The sequence below is a fragment of the Antechinus flavipes genome, chromosome 2, assembly GCF_016432865.1.
Source record: "Antechinus flavipes isolate AdamAnt ecotype Samford, QLD, Australia chromosome 2, AdamAnt_v2, whole genome shotgun sequence".
In the NCBI taxonomy this organism is placed as follows: Eukaryota; Metazoa; Chordata; class Mammalia; order Dasyuromorphia; family Dasyuridae; genus Antechinus; species Antechinus flavipes.
The window spans coordinates 587,709,293-587,732,727 of NC_067399.1; the positions used below are offsets into that span (position 1 = coordinate 587,709,293).

A 23,435-nucleotide genomic window follows, 5' to 3' on the forward strand; every position below is an offset into this window, starting at 1 on the left:
GACAGTAGGTGGAAACAGACAATGGGGCTCAGTTCCGACAGGAATTGCTAGAGGTCAGCAACCTGAGCACACTGGGAGAGATCCAGGACTAGGAGCAAGTGGCACCCACCTTGGGAATGGCCTCGGTCACAGCATAGCTGGCTTTATCACTGATCCACACTTTGTCCTTCGGGGAGAGGCCAGTGCAGATGGTCTTGAGCTCAGTCAAAATGGATTTATAAGGAAGCACTTGGACTTTAAACTCGTCTGCCAGGCTGGAGTTGAACAGTAGATGCTCCCTCACATCAGGTGCTTTGGTCCGGTCTCCATCAATAAAAAGCCTGAAGAGAGATGGGCCAGGAAACAGAAGAATGGGACAGGGAAAGGGAGAAGAAGAGGTGGGCCAGGAAACAGAAGAATGGGACAGGGAAAGGGAGGAGAAGAAGAGGTGGGCCAGGAAACAGAAGAATGGGACAGGGAAAGGAAGGAGAAGAAGAGGTGGGCCAGGAAACAGAAGAATGGGACAGGGAAAGAAGGAGAAGAAGAGGTGGGCCAGGAAACAGAAGAATGGGACAGGGAAAGAAGGAGAAGAAGAGGTGGGCCAGGAAACAGAAGAATGGGACAGGGAAAGGGAGGAGAAGAAGAGGTGGGCCAGGAAACAGAAGAATGGGACAGGGAAAGGAGGAGAAGAAGAGGTGGCAGGAAACAGAAGAATGGGACAGGGAAAGGAGGAGAAGAAGAGGTGGGCCAGAAAACAGAAGAATGGGACAGGGAAAGGGAGGAGAAGAAGAGGTGGGCCAGGAAACAGAAGAATGGGACAGGGAAAGGGAGGAGAAGAAGAGGTGGGCCAGGAAACAGAAGAATGGGACAGGGAAAGAAGGAGAAGAAGAGCTGGGCCAGGAAACAGAAGAATGGGACAGGGAAAGAAGGAGAAGAAGAGGTGGGCCAGGAAACAGAAGAATGGGACAGGGAAAGAAGGAGAAGAAGAGGTGGGCCAGAAAACAGAAGAATGGGACAGGGAAAGAAGGAGAAGAAGAGGTGGGCCAGGAAACAGAAAAATGGGACAGGGAAAGAAGGAGAAGAAGTGGGCCAGGAAACAGAAGAATGGGACAGGGAAAGGGAGGAGAAGAAGAGGTGGGCCAGGAAACAGAAGAATGGGACAGGGAAAGAAGGAGAAGAAGAGGACCACCCTAGCCAATGGAAGAGGACAGCCGGAGAATCCATCAGCCCACTGAGGGGATAACGCACCCCTACTTGTGCACTTATTAGTGCACGTGTACTGAGTCTGAGGCAGCAGAAAGAAGCCATTTCCACAGGCAGCGGCCCAGAGTCCGGCGGGACTGGCGGGGAGGGAGGGAGGGAGAGAGTACAGGAACCTCGCTGTCTGGGGGAGAAGAGCTTTGCCCACTTTAACTGGCCATGTTGCCCGATCCCTGGGCAGTGCTGATGGCGCCAGAGCAAGCAGGGAGGCAGGGAGGGCAGGCTCAGGGGGAAACTGCTCTGTGCTGCATTCACCTGATTGTGTCTGTGCCCACGATCGCGTAGGAAAAAAATACTGGGTTGTGCTCCACGTCTGATCCCCGGAGATTGAACAGCCCTGGAAAACAAAACAGAGGGGCCCCCATCACCCACCCAGCATGAGCTAGGAAGCCAGCGCCAGGGCTGGAAAGAGAGAAGGGCCCAGGGACTGGCAGCCAAAGCCCCCAGGAAAATAAACGCCCGCGGCCACAACTGCCTTCCATCCACTGGGACTCCCGGGTGTTTCTTGGCCACACGATGGCGCCCACACTGTGTCCCAGGCTCCGGGAGAGAGGGATGCAGCGCTGGTGGGGAAACCCTGCCAGAGCCTGACAAAGACAGCTAGAGTGACTAACTCCCTTCCTGGGTGGGACCCTCCCCTCCCCCTCCCCCCCCCCAAGGCTTCCAAGCTCACACATACACCCTCTCTTCCCCAGCGGAAGGGGACGCCTGCTGGGAGCAACCTCCAGGGAAAACAGGCAAACTACACACAACCGAAGCCAAATAAGGGCCTTCCTGTGCGTTTCAATGAGTCCCAATTAGAAGTGCTTCCCTGAAAATGTGAGTCACAGCTGCTGTGGCACGGCAATGCACCGAGAACTAAGAAGCGCGGTCCAGAATCGTCCCGGCGCTGACCGGCGCTCAGAGCCTGCCCATCCTGCTCTGCCTTCTACCTGTCCAGGCAGCCGTTAGCCTCAGGGTGAAAATGAAAGGCCCCAAAGAGAGATTCTCCAAAGTCCCTTCCTACTCTACATCTTCAGACTCATTCAGTCATTTTTCAGGTTTGTCTGATTCTCTGTGATCGCTTTTGAAGTTTTTTTGGCAAAAACAGTAGGATGGTTTGTCATTTCTTTCTCCAGTTCATTTTACAAATGAGGAAACTGAGGCAAAGAGGGTTAAGTGACTTGCCCAGGATCTCATATCTAGTAAACGTCTGAGGTCAGATTTGAATCTTTCTGCCCCTGGTCCAGCACTCTATCCACTGGGTCAGAGAACTGAAGTGTCACCTTTGAAGTTCCTTTTAGCTCTTAATATATGAAATCATGAGCCTGTGATAAGCTCACTTTGTATATGAGATCCGTCTCAGAGAAATTAAAGAATTCAATAGTTGGGAGAGAGCTTGCAGTCACACATGGATAATATTCTCAACAAATGGTCATCCAGATTTTGCATGAAGACTTTGAAGAAGGAAGCAAACCTAGCACCCAGCCCATTCTATTTGGAGATGGTTCTAAGTGTTAGGAAATTTTTCTCCGGACCCATGCCCCAAATCACCTCTTTACATCTTCAACCTATTACTCTAACAGTACTATAACAAGGCTAACACTATCATAAAAACTTCCTAACTGCACAGGATGGAAAACAGGTACATGTGTTCCAGAGACAGAACAGAGAAAAGAGGAATTTCTCTTTTTTTCTTTTTAAAGCTTTTTATTTTCAAAACACATGCACGGATAAATTTTCAGCATTGATCCTTGCATAGCTTCGTGTTTCAGATTTTCTTCTCCTTCCTGCCACTCCCTCTCCTAGATGGCAAGCAATCCAATATATATTATATATATTAAATCCAATATATGTAAACATATTTATATAATTCAAAAGAGGAATTTGTCTTGAGATTAAGGCCAAAAGTAAGCTATCCTCCTACTTGGCAGAGAGTCAGAAAGAAAGAACGGATCTTATGAGATCCCTCCGAAAAACAATCTAGGTTTTGGTAAGCATGGACTCAAAAATTAGGCACAGGCAACTTCAGAGATGAAAACTGATTAATTCCCAGTATAGCTTATAGATTTAGCCAGAGGAATCTATTTCCTGTGGAGAAAATAACTGCCTATAATACTAGAGAGGAACAGTTTAATATGATCTACAGAGAGGACAGAGAATGATTTAGAACACTTAGCCACACTTGGGATCCTTCATAGAAGCAGTTTCTAATGTAAATGACCACTAGTAGGTAGGTATCACTCATCTGGTTATTTTTAGCCTCTGAATTTAATATTAATCCTTCATAAGACTACATTCCCTTAGGTATACCCGACATTCAATCTTAATAGACATCTCTTGTATGCATTTGGTACTGTAACTGAATCACTCTTCATTCCACAGCCTCTCAGTAAGTAAAATGAGGTGAGGAAAGAGATTCCAGAGAACTTACAATAAGATAGAGTAACACACCCAAACAGTGAAATCAGAGTACTCACATGCAATCTCATCCAGGGCAGTGACCACAAACCACATCACTTTTCTCTCTGCCATTTTCACTCGGAGGTCAGCAACCTTGTCCTTCCAGGCCACACCTAAAATAAATAAAAATCCTAGATTTAAGACCCATTCTCTCAGGAAACTTCTCACAGCATAAGTGCTTCCATAGTCTAATATGATCTACTAAAGTATAAATTCCATAAGAGAGAGTGCCATATCGAATCCTCACAATTCCACCAACATCCAATAAAGTTTTAATTTTATAGAAAAGAAAGGGGGTTTTTTTGCCCAAGAAAATAGGAAACATGGGTACTAGTCATTCCCTTCTTTTCCTATTACTTGCTAGCTATACAAACAAACTTCAACAAATTACTTAAGTTTTAACATACTCATTTATGATATATTCCTCTATAAAATGGGTGTGATATTTGAAAATCTTAAAGGCCAAATACTGAATGGAGGACTTATTTAGCTTTAACAATCTTCTATGGTTTCAATTGAGAAAGCAACTAATGACAACACATTACAAGTCTCTTGAGCAAATGTGACTGGGAAGAATGGGTAATAGAAAGATGGTGGAATCAGAATCAGAAGACATGGCTTTAAATCCTGAATCTAGTACTTACTGCATGGCCTTGGAGAAATCACTTAAAATATCTAAGCCTTAAAAATGAAGGGCCTCATACACAACTGTAATGAAATAGAAGCATAGAACTATGGAACAAACATCTCTTTAGCCAGAAGACCTAGGTTCAAATCTCAACTCTAACAGTTCTATTTATGACAAATCAATTAACCTATATATCATTTTCCTCATCTATAAAATAAGAACATTGGGCAAAATGTCCTTCCTACTTCTCTCCCCATTAGATTGTGAACACCTCACAACAAAACTAGCTTTTGTCTTTTGTCATATCCCCAGCACTAAGCACAATGCCTAGCACTAAACAAAGTGTGCTTAGTTAATATTTATTGACTATGAAGTCAAAGCAGGAATAATGTACTTAGAGGAGAAGGATAGAGTTATTATTTCTGCTGCTATTTGTCCTTCATTTTCAAAGAGGACTAGTTACATCACAAGGTGATATCTTGACTTACATGTGAATTGGATTAAAATGAAGGAGTCACACAAAGTCATTAGACTCATTCTTCTACAATCATTAAAGCCCAGTGGCAAGATAAAAATCAGAAAGATTGGCGATGGCCCAGAATGCAGGGGATGACCTTGGCGTCTTCAATGTCTACTCAAGCTTTAATAGTTCCACATTGCCTACTTTAGTGACTTTCATGTCCCCGGAAACAAGTTGTTCTCATTTGCCCATTCCATCACCTTTGGCATAGACACCTCCCTAACTCATCAACAGGTTTGAGGTCTGTCATTTACCCTCAACCTGGTTTAGCCCATCTACTGGGGTATGGCCATTATGCATGCTACAGTCTCTTGAAGCAACAAAATATGGCCCGCAAACCAGCTATGATGATTAATCCTCATCCAAGGAATTATTAGAAGAGGATCCCAACACCTCAAATTAACAAATGAGGAAACTGAGGTCTCTGAAAAAAAACTGAAAATCTCTGGAGATGAGACCCAATGAGTAGATAAAATGATATGGCCAGACTTATACTTAAGAAAATAATCACCTGGTCAGGGAAGTGGAAGATGGACTGTAGAGGAGAAAGAAATGATGCAGGAAGCCCAATGAGGAGACTATCACAATAGGACCTGAACTAGGCACTGACATTTGAGAAAAGGAAATGGAAGCAAAAAATATACAAAAGTAGAAAGCAGATTGATCTGGTTAGATGTGCTGTGAGTGGGTATCAGAAGTTGAAAATGACTTTTGAGATTAACTTGAGTGACTGAAGAATAGTGATACCTCAGTGGAAATAAAGAAATCTGGAAAGGGGAAGAGTACAAGTGAAGGATAATGAGTTCTGTTTGGGATAGACTACATTAAGTTTGCAATGTGTACAGGATATTCACTCCAACAGGAAGCTAAACATATAATACTGAAGCTCAGGAAAACTAAGGCTGCACCTATGTCTAGGAATTACCTACTTAAAGTTCCCCTTCCAATGCAAGGAGTTTTCTGCCAACCCGAGCATTGGGAGTTGGGGCATCTGTCAGCTCTGGAAAGAAAGCCAATCCCTTACATCTGTCACTACCTGCCAATAAGTTTGGTGTTTTCCAGTGGGGCAGAGATTTGGCAAACAAAGCTCATGAGTGCCCCATCTCCTTCCTCTAAGCTGAAGGACCAACGGTGGGAGCCAAGGCTCCAAAAGAAATTCAAAACATGCAAGGAGTAAAAGTCAACCTAACCTTGGGTCACTGGGCTTTGACAGCAAATACCTAAGAAGAAGTTATAAGATTCTCCAAGAGTGAAAAGAAGAAGCTGGGAGGTTCCACCTCCCTGACAAAAGGATGCTTTGAAGATCACCTCTGGAATGCTTTTTAAAACCCTACCCTGGAGACTGGTCTTCCATACTATCTTCCCAGGACCCCTTCTGGGCAGTGTGCCTAAATTCCACAAGCTACCCCCTCCCTTTACATTTCATAGCTAAAATTCCCTCCCCTGCAGCTTGAGTCTCACTCCCTTGGTGCTATCTGATATCCAAACTTTACCCTCAAATTCATCACTCACTACCTACTAAGAACACTGACTGGCTGTGGGGACTACGCCACCTCCACCCCCATGCCATACCCACACAATCTCCAGCTCACAATCTAAAATTTGAAGGAAAAAAAATTAGCAAGTAAGCAAATACCACTTTAAGAGGAGCAAGGAAAACTCTCAGCTGCTCCCAAGAGTAAATAAATTAGAGGGGCAACAGTTAGCAACTCAGAACGAAAGAACATTGCCTTCAGAACAACAAGGAAGAAAAGAGCTATTCAAAAGAGTTTTGTAAGAATAAACCAAGCCTCATTAAGAGGCATTACAAACTGAATGGAACCATTACTTTAAGCAAATGCCACATCATACCAGGAGAGAAGAAAATCTCATGACAGCTCAAAGCTGATGCTAGGGACTTTAATAAAGATGATGCGAAAGAGGAAAAAATATGAAACAGGAAAATCCAAGCACTAACCTGCATAATCCAGGCCCAAGGTTAGAAGAGGTTTACAGGGGCGTTGAGGACGATCTGTCCAGATCTTGTCAACAAGATTTTCTTTGACAGGGACGAGATAGTGACCTGCACCTCTCAGGACCTTGGCCATCTTTTTCCATTGATCTAGGGAAACCAACAGCATAGTCATGAAAACACATTAGAGCAGAGGCAGATTGAATCCTGTTCCCTAGGTATTCCCAAAGTCAATTCTTCTTCCATCCTTTCTCTAAAATCAGAAAAATGGGGGAAGGAACCAACTGCATTACATTGGTTCAACCCCCCACCTCTTTCCACCATTTTACAGTGCTTTACATAGTGTTGCATATGATATGGGCAAAAGACCCTTATGTAGAGAAACCATAAGAACTAGTTTTTTTAATATGAGTCGTCTTCTCCAGAATACATATTCCTCAACTGTGAAATGAGGCAAGTGATTAGCTGATCTCTACGGTCCCCTTCAGCTTCAGAATTCTATAATCCTATAATCCAGCATCCATCAAAGCATATTTGCCATTCTGTAATATCTTACAAGGAAGTCAAGGCTAACAGGCACTTTATCAGTAAGGCTAGAATAGATCATATTCACTAACCTGATGGAATGATCAGAGGGTCCACACCAACTTTGGATCCTTCGGGAAGTACATTCACCAACCAGTCTTCCTGAGTTGGTGTGTCCTTCAGACCTGAAAGGACATGCAAAAATAACTCACAATTGGACAAAGATGGTCCTGTCAATTAAAAAGAAACCAAAAACTGGTACAGAGTCTTAATTACTCAATCTCCTACTAAAAAACGATTGGAAAGCTTTAGGAAATTTGAACTTCATTAAGTCAAGGAAGAAGATCATGAGATGGCTTAGAAAAAAGTGAATTAAGTAAAGAGCATAAGATAATTCAACCAGAAGACAAATATTATCCCCATACTGTCTCCCTGGTAAATACCAATTTTATTCTAAGGTAAATTTTTAGGAAAATGGACAAAAGAATCATCCCTGTAACCTCAGCAATCCTAATTTATCTACTCCTACCAACCAGAAGGAAGATACTAAGTTGGAAAAGGATGAGCATCTATCAGGAATAAGGGCCCATGCCACTATACTCAATGCTAACAAATGAGGATGTTTATTTATCTAAAAGGAATTATGGACATGGTGGAGCTGAAGATAATTTCTCAAGAGCTAGGATTTAAACCTTAAAAGTATCATACAAGCACCTGAATAGCAAAGAGACGTTTTAAAAACCAGCAAAGTTTAGAATAACCAAGATAACTTGAATCCAAATAGCACCCTTAACAATTTAGTAAGATTCACATCTCTCTTTGAGAACTGCAAAATACTATTTCTTAGGAACGGTCTGTAAAAAACAAAGAATCAAAGTTCTTTAAAAAAAAAAAAAAAAAACACTAGTGTCCACAACATAAATACCACCTCCCTTTGTTGCTTTAATCTTTGCTCTCCACCTCCCCTAGTGGTTTTTAAACCACCAAGCCACTTATTAGCCAAGTTGGCCCCTTAATGCACAAGTAAAAGTCATGTGATTTCCAGAAAAAGAAGACAAAAGGTTTTTCTTTGGGCAAACTCCAGGGGAACTCACACTCACTGGTTAGCCAAATCCAATCTACGTGGCAAGATCCCCACATAGATCAAGTTAATTATGGCAAAAGCCTAGCTGTCATTGTCCAGTCACTGAATTCCCCAGACTTTTTACCCCAGAGTATTGCATAATAATTTACTTTCCCTATTATTCTCCTCTAAGGAACAAGAAATGTCAAGTGTTTCTGGTCTTTTCTTTTCCCAGGTTTTCCTCATTTCTATCCCTAGTATTACCAATTCTTTAGCCAAAGAGGGACCTCTTTTCCCACTCCCATGTTCTTGCTGGTGAGTGTTCATAACTATACAGAGAAAGAGGGGAAATCTCTCAAATCCGGTACTGATTTGCCTTCAATGATTTCATATGGCCTTTGACTTCATTACTCCAGACAGGGAAGAAAAACCAAACATACTACACCTCTGCTTCTGATGCTCCAGGATTCGTTTAGGCTGACACTTGATAGATTCCAGAATACTGAACCTAGACCTATACATTTAGTAGGATACCATCCATGTACCCACTCAAGTCCTCAAAAAGTAGATGACAAAATCTCCTATATCATTTCCTTGAAGGACTCCACATCACTACTTCACACTAAGAAAAACTATCATGATATGATTGGTATATTCATTGAGCATCTGATATTTTCTAACCTTCATCCCCAAACATCCAACACTTTCTAGCCTTTGTACCATTGTTAATGACATTATCCATTCACAGATTCCATGCCCACCTTTCTCTTACAATTAATATATTCTACCTTCCTTTAAGACCATTCTCAAATTCTACTTCAATCATGATGCCTTCCTGGTTGCTTCCAGCTAAGAGTAATCTCTCCCACACCTGAACATACACATACAGAGTATTTTATTTTGTACTTCTCTAAAGCACTTTTCACCTTATTACACCGGATATGTTTTAGTTTCCTTAAGAATGCTATGAGGTACCCTTAGATCCAGCAGTGTTTCTATTGGGCTTATACCCCAAAGAGATACTAAAGAAGGGAAAGGGACCTGTATGTGACAAAATGTTTGTAGCAGCCCTGTTTGTAGTGGCTAGAAACTGGAAAATGAATGGATGCCCATCAATTGGAGAATGGCTTGGTAAATTGTGGTATATGAATGTTATGGAATATTATTGCTCTGTAAGGAATGACCAGCAGAATGAATACAGAGAGGCTTGGAGAGATACATGGACTGATGCTAAGTGAGATGAGCAGAACCAGGAGATCATTATACACTTCGACAACAATATTGTATGAGGATGTATTCTGATGGAAGTGGATTTCTATGACAAAGAGACCTAACTGAGTTTCAATGGATAAATGATGGACAAAGACAGCTACACCCAGAGAAGGAACACTGGGAAACGAATGTGAACTATTTGCATTTTTGATTTTCTTCCCGAGTTATTTTTACCTTCTGAATCCAATTCTCCCTGTGCAACAGGAGAACTGTTTGGTTCTGCAAATATGTATTGTATCTAGGATATACTGCAACATATTTAACATATATAGGACTGCTTGCCATCTTGGGGGGGGGGGGAGGGAGGGAGGGGAAAAAACTTAACATAAGCGAGTGCAAGGGATAATGTTGTAAAAAATTACCCTGGCATGGATTCTGTCAATACAAAGTTATTATTAAATAAAATAAAATTTAAATTAAAAAAAAAAAACCGCTATGAGGGCAGAAAAACTCTCTATACATCTCAGTCTCTAGCATAGCACCCTAAACAAAGTGATAAAAGAAAAAAGTCAGCAATTAAATATGCCAGTATGACCAGAAGTCATGCTACAAAGAAAAGAGCCTATTGTCACCATGAGACTGAGAACCTGTGGGATTTTTCAGTGCCTGATAAACCTCTTTCTCTGGCTGTCCCTGGGACAAAAAAGCAACATTCCACCATTTTCTACTGGGTCTAGGTAAGCATTCAGCAACCCCTACCCACCCATCTTCATGAGAGTCCAGTTATTGTCCATCTGCTTGGCAGCTTGAAGAAAGTAGCGTCCATCAGTCCACATGGCTGCATGCTGCTCTGTGACAATGGCTGTACCTATGGCAGAGGTGAAGGAGTAACAAAAAGAAGTGAATTTTTTTTTAATAAACCCATTCCTAAACAAAGTATAGCCATGACAAGCTTCCCAGTCACTAGAGAACAAGTACAATTTTGTGACAAAAAGGAAAATCCATCTCAAAATATCCACAGCTGCCATTATTCTCTCTGGCTCAGAGATAATCCTGGAGCTGAAACTTACTTAACCCCAGAGCCATGTTATATAAAAAGAAAATAAAACAGCACCATGAGATCATTCAGATTGGCAGTGCAGCTAAACAACAAGAGAGTAGGTCCATAGGAAAAAAACTCAAATGCTAAGGAAAAAAAATCTCAAAAACTGCAAACAAGATTGGGCTGAGGCTTCTTTCGAGCCATCAGAGACCACACTGGTTCACTCTGATACATCACAGAAACCAATTCATCTCCCCTACTATTTACTGTCCTAAAGGGTCTCTCAGTTCCTTAATTTTTAAACCTCTACTGGGATTCTATCTGACTTGCCCAAAAAAAGCACAATCCAGTCCAACCCAGGGCACTGAGCAGTCATATGTGGGAAGGGGAGGAGGGGGTTGAATTTGTACGCTAACATGCAGTATTCTCTCCCTCCTCCACCCCTAACTTGCCCCAAGTGTAACAGGCTTGAAGCCGTCAGCAGTTATCAGGCACAAATGATAAGTATGAGCAAACCATTGAAGGCACTTGGAAAGGGAAACCATGAGCTCATCATGAGGGAAAGGGCCTTTAGCACTGGCTGTTTAAATCACTGGCTTGTAATTTTAACTATTTAGAGGGGTCCAAAATTCAAACCCAAAAAGGTGCACACACGCACACACACACACACACACACACACACACACATACACATACACTCATTCACTCACACACACTCTCACAATAAAAGATGGCAAGGCCAGACTGGACCCACCATGAAATCTTTTTGTTTGTGTCCTAACTGCAAATGAGCCAACAAGCCTCCATGTCCTTGGGAGTACTACACAGAATAGTTAATAGAGCTATTCTATGATCTACAGGGCAGGGACTGCAGGGAAAGGGGCAAAGAGCTTAAGGAGCACATTGGAGCTCGGGACTCAAAGTCAAACAACAGAAATGAAACAGAACATCTGGTTTGCATTTTCTTTTGGATTATGTAACACACACACACACACACACACACACACACACACACACACACTCACACACCCTGAGACCTGGTCTAATTACTATCAGGAAGGGGGGAAAAGATACATGAATACACAGATTAAAGTTTGAGATAACTTACCAGCTGAGCCATCAAATCCAGACACAAAAGCACGCCTGCAGTCACAGGGGGCAATATACTCACTCTGGAAAATAAAAAGGGCCACTAATTTAGAGCATAGCTACCCCAAGGGCCATACAAAACAAAAAAGCAATCTGATCTTGGTGGGACATCATCTACAGGCTCCAGAACATGCTAGATTAGGAAGTACCTCACCTTCCCCTCTCCCACTAAAAAAAGTGTGTGTGTGTGTGTGTGTGTGTGTGTGTGTGTGTGTGTGTGTGTAAAAGGGTCTGCTCTTGAAGCAGATTACAATCTAGGTGAGGAGATAAGCACAGCAAACAGAAATCAAAAGGAGAATACCAGACAATACAGGTTATGCCCTAGTTAAGTTGCCCCAAGCAACAAAATATCATGACCCAGATGCCAAGATATTGGCCTAGATATACTATTTCTTTGGTCTACAGATACAAACCTAACAGCCTATGAAAAACACCAGCTAGCACTTGGGTCCCACTAGCATTAACTTGCTTGCTCACTGTATATAAGCATAAATCCTCTGAAATATTGTTTCATCTAAAATTTTTCTCAGAATAAATCAATAATATCAAGTGAAGTATGCAAACAAAAGAGTTGATTTACATGGTACCTCCTATTTTATAAAAACCTTTTTAACTGCACACAGTATTTCAAAATACAGGTTAACTATTATTTTCATTTTATAGGTGGAAAAACTGAGATAGAGAAGTCAAGGCATATCCAAAAACACACAGGAGGAAAGAAGGGAGGATTTATTACTGTTGTGCTACACACTTTACAAATATCTCATTTAATCTTCACAACTCCTGGAGGTAGGTATTATTATTATTATGCCCACTTTACAACTTGGAAAACTGAATCAAACAGTTTTTTTGTTTGTTTTGTTTTTAATGAGAGAATTCAAATTCAGGTCTTGGTACATCACAACTGCTCCCAGTGAAGACTAAATATCCTTAAGGATCCTCCTGATCCTCTGTCTTCTTCCTTAGGGAGGACGAATTAGACAGAGAGAGAACAGATGAAGAACTGGTTTTCCTCTGGTTTTCCTCATTGTATAGAGATTGTCTTCTAGTATAATTTAAACATATCATATTTCTGGCAGCAAGCTTTTAAATTTAGCTTCAATTTTTCCTTTTTTTTTTTAAGTCTTTTTTTAAAAGTCTTTTCATAAAGGTTTATAAATATGTTGCTCTTGACCTCCAAAGTAGCCCCATTGATTTCCCTCATAGATTCTGACTTTGTATAAAAGAAACAATTCTAAAGAATATTGGTTTTGATGGGTTTTGTTAGAGTAGTTTTTCCAATTAAATGTAAAGATGATTTTTAACATTCATTTTTTATAAAATTTTGAGTTCTAGATTTTCTTCTTTTTTCCCTCCCCCTCCCTAATATAAGCAATATGATATAGGTTATATATGTAGTATCACATAAAACATATTTTCAATGTTAATCATGTTGTGAAAGACAAGATAATTTGCTAAGAAAAAATATAGCTTGCATAAGAGAAAAAATGGAAAAAAATAAAGTAAAAATAATGTTTCAATCTGCATTCAGATGCCATCAGTTCTTTCTCTGGATATGGACAGCATTATTACTGTATACAATGTTCTCCAGGTTCTACTCACTTCACTTTGCATCAGTTCATACAAGCTTTTCCAGGTTTTTCCAAAATCTACACTTCTTCTTACAGCACAATAGTCTTCCAATACATTCATGTACCATAACTTGTTCAGCCATTCTCCAACTGATAGTATCCCCTCAACTTACAATACTTTACCACCACAAAGAGAGCTGTTACATATATCTTTATACATGTAAGTCCTTTCCCCTTTTTTATGATCTCTTTGAGATCTTAGAAATGGTATTACTGGATCAAAGGATATGCACAGTCTGATTGCCCTTTGGACATAGTTCCAAATTGTTCTCCAAAATGGGTAAAAAAGTTTGCCACAATTCCATCAACAGAACATGTGTCCCAACTTTTCTACATCTTTTCCAATGTTTATCATTTTATTTTTCTGTCATATTAGCCAATCTGATAAGTATGAAGTGATACCTCAGAGTTATTGTAATTTGCATTTCTCTAAGTGGTAGTGATTTAGAGCATTTTTTCATATAACTATAGGTAGATTTAATTTCTTTCATGTGAAAACTGACAATTCAAGATATAATCCTTTGATTATTATCAATTGGGGAATGACTTGTGTTCTTATAAATTTGATTCAGTTTTCTATATATTTGGGAACTGAGGCTTCTCTCAAAGATATCTTATAAAAATTGTTTCCCAGATTTCTGCTTTTCTTCTAATCTTGAATGTGTTGATTTTATTTGTGCAAAACCTTTTTAATTTAATATCATTTTACATTTTGTAATACTCTTATCTCTTGTTTGGTCATATATTTTATTTTTTCCTTCTCCACAGATAGACTACTCCTTGATTAGGGTATCACCCTTTATGTCTAAATTGTGTATCCATTTTAGCCTTATCTTGGTATTGTCGTAGAGTTTTCTAATTTCCCCAACACTGTCAAATTTCCATCCCAGAGACTGAGGTCTTTGGGCTTATTAAACACTAGATTACTATAATCAGTTGCCACTGTGTACCTAATCTATTCCACTAATCCACCACACTATTTCTTAGCCAGTACCAGATTGTTTTGAAAATTACTACTTTATAATAAAGTTTGAAATCTGGTTTGGCTAGGCAACCTTCCAATACATTTTTTTTCATTAATTCTCCTAATATTCTTGACCTTTTCTTCTTCCAGATGAATTGTTATTATTTTTTCTAGCTCCATAAAATAATGGTGGGGTGTTCTGGTTGTTATGACACTGAGTGAACAAATTAACTTAGATAAAATTGTCATTTTTATTATATATGGATTCAGTCTACCTAGAAGCAAGTGATATGATATTAATTCTTGGATTTGTCTTGGCAGGCAAACTTCCAGTTACTTTATATTGTCTATAATTGTTTTAAATGGAATTTCTGTCTCTTGCTGCTGGGCTTTGTTGGTAATATATAGATAGAAATGCTGATTTAGGTGGGCTTATTTTATATGTGGTAACTTTGCTAATGTTGGTAGTTATTCAAATAATTTTTAGTTGATTCTCTAGGATTCCCTAAGTATAACCATCATAATCATTTGAATTTGATATCCTATGTTAAAATCCTTTGACAGAAAAGCTGGGATTTGAAACTTGGGGTTTTTTTCTCAAATCTATTGCTCTTTCCACTGGTCCCCATTCCCAAGCTCAAGCTGGAGGAGCAGGGAGAGTTATTATTCATAGAGAGAGGTCCTTAGAACACTTTGCAATAGTTCAGCCTGAGGGCAATATACACTAGCAGGGAGCTGAAGGCAACATCAAGGCACCAAGAGGTAGGAGAGGCCTGGAAAAGGAGGTGGGAGAAGGTCATAGACAAATTTCATGGATTTCAAAATACTGCTGGCATGAGTCCATCCAGTCCCCCCCTCCTCACTCCAAACTGCAGAGGTTCCTCTTCTCTTATTCCTCACTCCCACAGTACATGGCCTCCTAGGACTCAGCATTAAAACTTTATTACATAACAAACTACATATAATTTTGTTGCCATCTGGTGAACGTAACCATCATGTATCACATTGTTTCTCTGAGAAACTCGTCAAATTCCAACAGCTTTGAAAAAGGTTTTTGGAATACGACTTATCGGTAAATTACAGTGGGTTTGCATTGCATGGTTGTGAGTTTGGATTTGATCTTCTCTTTTAAAACCATCTGACATAAAAACAGATCCCCCAATGTTTTGTAGTTGTCCTCAAAAGGCTTTTAGCTTTTCAGGCAATTAAAGAGGATAAGCAACCTGATCAGAGCCAAGATGTCTTCCCCTAAGCATTGTAAGTTCTCTCCTCAAAACAATCCTGAGTGAAGATGAAGGGGGTCTGTTCAAGTCTCCACACTAGAGATAATAATCAGAAGAGGCACGATAAATGCTGCTCTCAAGGGAGAAGGAATTAAAAGTGAGTGGGTGCACGTTTGGCCATAGATCCAAGCAAGGTCTGGAGCAAAGATATTCAGACATGACCTAAGTGTGTGTTGGGACAATGAGACCCCACCCTACTGAGGCTGGCTATTATTCCCACTTCCTCACTGACAGAATAAGAAAATACAAGAAAATTCAGAGGTCAAATTTTCTTAGCACTTAGAAGGCTAGAGACACTCGCTTAGCATTAGCATGTTTTTGTTTGATGATCCTTTAGGCAGTCTGGGAAGCCTTTGGATCCCTTCTTAATAATGATTGTTGCTGACCCTTTCATCCTGGAGAGGTGGAGGCTGGTGGATCATATGAATTTGGAAATTCTGAGCTACATTAGAACTAACGATGATACTAGGTATCTGCATCAAGTCCACACCAATATAATGGTTTCTCTAGGAGTGGAGGACCACCTGACTAAGAAGGAGTAAACCAGGATGAGTAAGGGAAGCCCAACTGAGAAAAAAGAAGATTCAAGCTCTCTTGCCAATCAGCATTGGAATAAGAGGCCACAGTTCTACTAGCTCAGCGATACAGGAACATGCAATTTTGCGTATTGCATACATTTATAATTGAAATACCAAACTTAAATTTAGAGGTAGAGAAAATAAAAGATGTATTTGCAAGTGTCAGAGCTCAAGCCTAGAATTCTGAACTTCTGCTTTTTCTTCATCCATTTTGTCATACCAACTCAATGTTTGAGGATAATGATTTTATGAAGTACAAGCTCTAAACCCATTGCCAATGAGCTCTAAGTCTAATCTTGGCTCAGTAACCAACACATACGGAACTATGGGATCTTATAGCTTCTGAAAGTCTTACTCCCTAAAATCTATCCTCTGAAACTCATTACAGGGACTGCAGGTTAAGAATCCCTGGCCTCCTAGAAAAGTAAAGATGACCCAGGAATCCTTTCCTTCTACCCCCTTCCATATCAGATCAAAGCCAAAGATCTTAGTTCCTGGCCCAGTTCAAATCTCTCACCTTCACCAGAATTCTCCCTACGATTTTAGCCCAGATTATTTTATCTCCTCCTTTGGCACCTCTCCCTTTCTCCCTTAAAGACAGAGGTGCTTGGGTTTTGTTTTTCTTTTTAGTCTTTATTACTCCAGAGATTTATGCATACTAAGTTCCTAAGAAATTCTTCTTAAAAGGATTGAAATCTCAGCACTTTCCCTAGACTGACCTAAAGTAATAATACCTACAAATTTCATGTGAAAGCACTGGATGAAAAGATGCCGAAGACTCTAAGAATGAGGTTAGAGGTTGGATTTCATAAAATCATTATCAACAAGCATTGACTCAATGTGGCAAAATGGATGAGGAGAAAACAGAAGTTCAGAACTTTAGGCCTGAGTTCTGACACTTACAAACTGTGTTACTGAATAAATGATTTTACCATTCTATGCTTTGGCTTTCTCTTTTGTAAGATGATGTGATTCATATTTAACCTATATCAAATTGCTTGGTGTCTTGGGAAGGGAAAGGAAAAGTAAGAGGGAGGGAGAAAAATTTGGAACATAAAAGTCTTACAAAAATGAATGTTGAAAACTATCTTTACATATATTTGGAAAAATAAAATACTATTGAAAATTAACAAAAAAAAAGATGATTTTTCTAGATTAGTGGTTCTCAAAATTATCAGCCTCAAGACTACCTTTTTTTATATTCTTTGTTTTATTTTGTATTTTGTTTTTCCAATTATGTGTAAAAATAGTTTTTAATATTCATTTTTTTAATTATAATTTTTTTATTGACAGAGCCCATGCCTGGATAATTTTTTTTACAACATTATCCCTTGCACTCACTTCTGTTCCAACTTTTCCCCTCCCTCCCTTCACCTCCTCCCCTAGATGGCAAGCAGTCCTATACAAGTTTAATATTCATTTTTGCAAAATTTAGAGTTCCATTTTTTTTCTCCCTTCATCCCCTACCTCCCCGCTCTCCAATCTGATATAGGCTATACATGTACAATCATTTTAAACAAATTTCCATTTTAGTCATGTTGTGGGGGAAAAAAATCACAAAGAAAAAAAAGTTTAAAAGGTATGCTTTTGATCTGCATTCAGTCTCCATAGTTTTTTCTCTGGATGTGGATGGCACTTTCCATCACAAGTCTATTGGGATCATCTTGGATCACTATTGTTGAGAAAACGTAATTCTATCACAGTTGATCATCACACAACTTTGCTGTTACTGTGTACAATGTTTTCCTCATTTCATTCAGCATCAATTCATGTAGATCTCTTTATATTCTTAAAAGATATTAAGGAAGACTCCTCCCCAAAGAACTTTTGTTTATGTGAGTTATATCTACCAATATTTAGCAAATTAGAACTCAAAACATCTTAGTTATTATTACAAAAAAGTTTTTCTCTCATAGACTATCTAAATGAGTTTTAGGGACTCTCCTTTAGGGAATCCCTTACTACATTTTTGAGGATTACTGAGCTAGATAATCTTGAAGATTTCTTCCAACTCAAAGACTTTATGACTTTGTGTGCTCAGTGTGATATAAAGATAATTGTGATATAATCCATGCCCTCATAGATTTTATAATCTAAGAAGAGCATCAATTCACAAACTGAGGAAGTATTAACAATACAAGGCAAGATATGCAAAGTGCCACCTGAAAGCTAGACAATTAAATATCACAGGAATTCAGAAGGGAGAGGTTACTTCTAATGTGGCTAGAAGATATACAGAATTCAAATCAATTCAATTCAAAAGGCACTTATCAAGTACTTACAATGTAACAGGGATCATGTTAGATATACAAAAAGAAGTTAAACAATCCCTCCTGCCTTCAAAGGTCTTATGTTCTATTAAATGTTAATGAGACTGAAACTGGACCTTGAGAAGAAGTTTATTACCAAAGGTAGTAAATAGCACAAAGTAGACAATAAGTCTCTTTAATGTGTGAAAATGTTGGGGATAGAAAATAAAGAGACAACATGAGAAGAAAAGCAGAAAAGCAGGGATGCACAAGGGATTCTTAGGAATGGCTAAGCAGTCAGTTCACTAGCTGGAGCATAAGGCATGTGAAGAGAATTAGTAGAAGATAAGGTTTAAAATGTAAGATTTCAGAATCTAGGACTGAAAGGACCTTAGAAAAACAGACAGAATTTAAAATCCAGGTCCACTCCAAATCCAATGCTTTTGCCACTCTACCAGAATGGATGGTTCTTTTAAATTAATGCTAGACTATAAAGCGGCATGAATGCCTGAGTAAGGAGTATGCAGGGGGAATAGAGAGAACCATGAGATGAGAATGGTGCATTAGTAAGATTCCTTTGGCAAAGTTATGAAGGTTGGAGCATGGAAAGATCAGAAACAAACAGTTTGACTATTACATTGGTCTAGACAAGAGGTAATGAGGTCCTGAACTAGGCAGGTATTAATGGAACTAACACAACTGCATTAATACACATGCAGAATGCTATGAATAAAGTAGACAATCAAAACTTTTTGAATGAGAGGATGACTATGCTGTGCCACAGTAGTCTTTTATTGTCCTGACTCAGTTTCTCCAAATTGTCCTGCCTCAATTTCCGTGACTTGTTCTGCCTCAATTCCTAATTGTTCTGGTCAATCCTGCAAAACCACTCCTCCCTCCTAATCATGATGATCCAGATAAGGAGAAAGACCTTCTATCTTAGACATCATCCAAATGTCCTGTGCCCTTCCCTATTCTGTAATCCCAATTTACCAGAATGCCTCTTCCAACCCAGTCAGAACCAGATTGTTAGTCCCATTCCTGTTCTCAGCACTCTGACTTGGCCCCTGCCTAGGTCTACTCCTATATCTGAGCCACGTGTCTGTGTGTGTGTGCACACGTGCATGTGTGTATGTCACTGAGAACTCACATTGTTTGCTGGATTCTTGGACACAATAGTCTCATTCAGCCCTGGGATCAAAACATGAATCCATTTGGTCCCAGTAAATCTCTCCCTTTCAAATAAAATATTAAAACTCTCTAATCTCTATCTTGCCTCAGTTTCTCCGGCATTACAACTACATTTTGGCTATCATGGGCAAAGTCTCACATGATTCCAACTGTAAACCCACTTGGTCATAAATGAACTTTGATTTGTTTTCTAGACTGAAGTGACTGCAACTTATCTAATACAGAGCCAGGGAAGTAATGGCAGCCCCAAGAAGCAGCCCCAAATCTGCTCAAGAAAGGGATCCTAGAAAATCAGATCTCAGTTTTCTTTTCTTTTCTGGAGGAAAAAATTGAAAAAAAAAAAAATACCTATCATTGAACAGGCCAAAAAGCCCTGCTTTTCAGAATCACTGGAGATGGAGCAAAACGCTGAGGACTGTACTTAGTCCAAATAAATAAGAGGGATCTTTAAAGCAGGGAAATGAGAGTAACTGGAAGGATTCCTTGCAGGATAGTAATAACAAGATCTTGGCCTTAAGTGTTCCTTCTCCAAGTGAGGAAGTTCCCCCAAGCACCAAAGCTGGTCCTAAATATGATGCAAAAGAAACAGAAACAGTGACTCCTTGCCTAAGGATCTGTACCTCACCCCCACCCCACCACTTCTCGGGTCATTAACATCACAGCCAGAGGAAAGGATCCTTCAATCACAGAGATAACCAGAGTCAGACCACCAGAGTACCACACCCATGTATAATTAGTCAGTCATATTTATCATTTCTGGAAAGACTCAAGGCAGGGAAGGGTGTGTGGGTGTTTTATTTGTGTTACAGAAAATACATAAAGAACAGAATTCAAGATTGCCTCTCCCCCAAAAGTCCCCTTAAGGAAAATTTCTATCAGCCAGCAGGCTGCCCAGGAAAACAAGCAAAAATGACTTTCTCTGCCTTAGTCTCCTTCAAGAAGAAGTGAGTCTACCAATTCACAAAGCCAAAGATTCCTATACATACAGTACTCTGAACTCCAGAAAATATGCACACAGGCTTCCTCACATAAGGCTTTCTTTCATGAGCTGGCTGCAGTTTCAGATAGCCAAACTAGGACAATAGGAACAACTATTTAGAAGGATTTTTTTTTTAAAGAATAACCGTGCATCAAGAAGGCAGAACTTCAGTTAAATACAGATAAACAAAGACTATGATAAATGTAACAATTGCCACAGTTGAACCAACATTCCCCCTCACACCCTCTATCTAGAGAATACACATTTAGGAATCAGTTTTTCAGAAGGAAGACCAAAGAAGTCAATTTTCCTTTTTGAGTGACTTGGGCTATGTAATCTCTACTATACTCCACAGTCCCCCAGCCTTACTATATAAAACACGTCTCCAAATTTTCTCCCCAAATATGAAATAGGAGAGAAAGAGGAATGGAGGCTATTGGCTTGGCAGCAATCATCATCAATTCCCTTTGGGAACTCATTCTGAGAAAATTAAGCTCCACCAAAAGAGAAGACACTGGAGAGAACAATGAAAAAAGTTTTCATGACTGCAAAAGAAATTGACCCCAGAACAGCACCCAAGCTCATCAAATATCAAAATGACCTTGCTTTTTGGTACAAGCAAATACACAGACTGATTCAACATGAGACAAAAGGAAAATTCAGGAGGAGCCTCCACCTTGTCTACAACCAGAAACCTTCAGCCCTCATTCAAGGAAAACTCCCAGACTAAAGATCTTTCTGTGTGATTAACTGGAATTATGATTTCTGTTTGAAAACTTCCAGAAAAATGACTTGTTTCCAAAGGAAGCAGAGCCAATCCCAGGCCACTAACAAGGAACCCGGGGATAGTATCAAGTTACTAAGTCAGAAGAGATCATCAGTTCAAGATGCTAGGGAACAACAACAGAAACTCAAGATCACCAGAAGAATGAGATAGAAAGCTATCATTCAGCCTACCAACACAACACAACTATGCTCAAAACAGCCCAAAAATGAACCAATAGAAAATGAAAAATACCATCAGCAGCTAAAGGAAGGAAACAATATTTAATAAGCCAGTATCACAGAGCACAAAATCTAAGCCTGAGGAACAAAGTTTTCAACAGTCAGAAGAAGAAAACTAAAAGACTAGCAGATGAGAACACAAAAAGGTGTCACTGTGTGGCCACAAGGAAATTTACTTAACCTCTGATGGTCTTGGTTTCTTCAGCATCTCTACTTGAATCCCCAGCACTTGGCAGAATGCATTGCACACAGCACTTAATAAAAGCTTTTTCATTTACTTATTCATTCACTTTGACATGAAATGGTTGGATCAGAGCAGTAATGTCAAACTCAAATAGAAAAGGAGCCACCAATTCATTTATAAGGATCCCTGCAAGCCACATATTGACTTGGATTTAAAATGTAATATTATATGTGCTTTATTGTATTTTTATTTTGCTAAATACATTTCAATTACATGTGGATATGGTTCAGACTAAATTGGGAGTGTTGCAGGCTATATGTAGCCCAAAAGCCACGTGTTTAATACCTTTGGAATAGAGAACCTTTAAGATCTTTTCCAGTTCTAAATGCATGATTACATGGATTGAAGACAAGAGTGTAACCTTCCTACTGTGAACAACCTTTTCCCTCACCCACTTCACTAGCCCTCAGTCCATGGCAGTCAAAAACTAAGAGTGGTCCTTCTTTTTCAATTCAATTTAATTCCAAAGTCAGACTCACCTTACACATAGCTCAAATCAATCAGCATTCCTTCCTTAGACACCAGCAATTTCTCTTACTAAATTAAACCCACACTCTTTAGTCTGATATGCAAGGTCTTTCACAGTCTGAACTAATCCACTTGGAAATAGGACTTCATGTTTCAAATAAGGGTCAGGTTAAATGACACAGGTGTTTAGCATAGCACCTGGACCATAGCAGGTACTTGATAACTGTCAGTTGAATTAATGAACAGTCCCTCTTTATTCCAACCCAAGAGTCTAAATAGATTTCTAGTCTTCTCTTATATTCCATACTAATTCCCACCCCACATGCAGTATTCCTAGCAAACTCAAAAATTGATTGGTTCCCTGAAATAGTCTCTCTGCTTTTTCCTCCCTTACTAATTTTAGAAATGCCCACTATTTCCAGCAGGAATGTACACCAACTAATAGAGTAACTTTAAGGCCAACTCAACCATAATACCCAGTAGGAAGTTTCCCCAAACTAATTATTTCTCCCTCTATATACCTTCTATGGTCCTTCCTCTGCATTATCTCTAGGTCATTTATCACATTTTCTCCTTGCTTACCTATACCTTTTCTCATCCACTCCCCTCACCACTACCACCACTAGACTGTATGTGTTTTCAAGGAAAGGACTATTTCTTATTTATTTTTACATTTACATAACCCTTGGCATGTGAGAATAATAATCACTTAACAGTTATTGAAGAAATAAGTTTAACTTTTAAATCTTGAAAGCATTTCCCTCACTTACTTTTTGGCAGAAAAACCCAGGATACTGGTATCTCCTTTCCCAAGCCAAGAATTCAATCTTGTCCTCTTTAAATCACTCTTCAAAAGGAAAGGTCATTCGGCATCCAATAGCAAAAGGGAAGTTACAGTGGAGAGCCACACTCTCATACTATAGAATTTCAGAGAATCCCAGAATCCTAGAGTTGTACCAGAATTCAGTGACCACCTACCCTGAACCACATCTGAAAAAGAGTCTCTCTCTGGCATATTCAAGAATAGCCATCCACTCTGAGGTACCACCTTATTCTAATCAGAAATGACAAA

General features: G+C 39.6%; 1 protein-coding gene and 1 long non-coding RNA gene across 3 annotated transcripts in view; one reads left to right on the top strand and one right to left on the bottom strand.

Annotated features, from left to right (window-relative positions):
* The window catches only part of XPNPEP1 (X-prolyl aminopeptidase 1), a 56,122-nt gene that overhangs the window by 22,038 nt on the left and 10,649 nt on the right, over positions 1–23,435 (bottom strand). For both annotated transcript variants that reach the window (XM_051981380.1, XM_051981378.1), the window contains exons 3-9: positions 11,731–11,794; positions 10,344–10,448; positions 7,398–7,490; positions 6,787–6,930; positions 3,699–3,794; positions 1,495–1,576; positions 110–320 (exon numbers count right to left, since the gene is read on the bottom strand). In XM_051981380.1, coding sequence (XP_051837340.1) covers positions 110–320; positions 1,495–1,576; positions 3,699–3,794; positions 6,787–6,930; positions 7,398–7,490; positions 10,344–10,448; positions 11,731–11,794 — 795 coding nt within the window. The remainder of the gene's footprint in view (positions 1–109; positions 321–1,494; positions 1,577–3,698; positions 3,795–6,786; positions 6,931–7,397; positions 7,491–10,343; positions 10,449–11,730; positions 11,795–23,435) is intronic.
* LOC127551569 (uncharacterized) lies at positions 345–1,486 on the top strand. Its single transcript, XR_007951124.1, has 3 exons — positions 345–427; positions 478–968; positions 1,114–1,486. It is a non-coding gene; the product is annotated as an uncharacterized LOC127551569 (long non-coding RNA).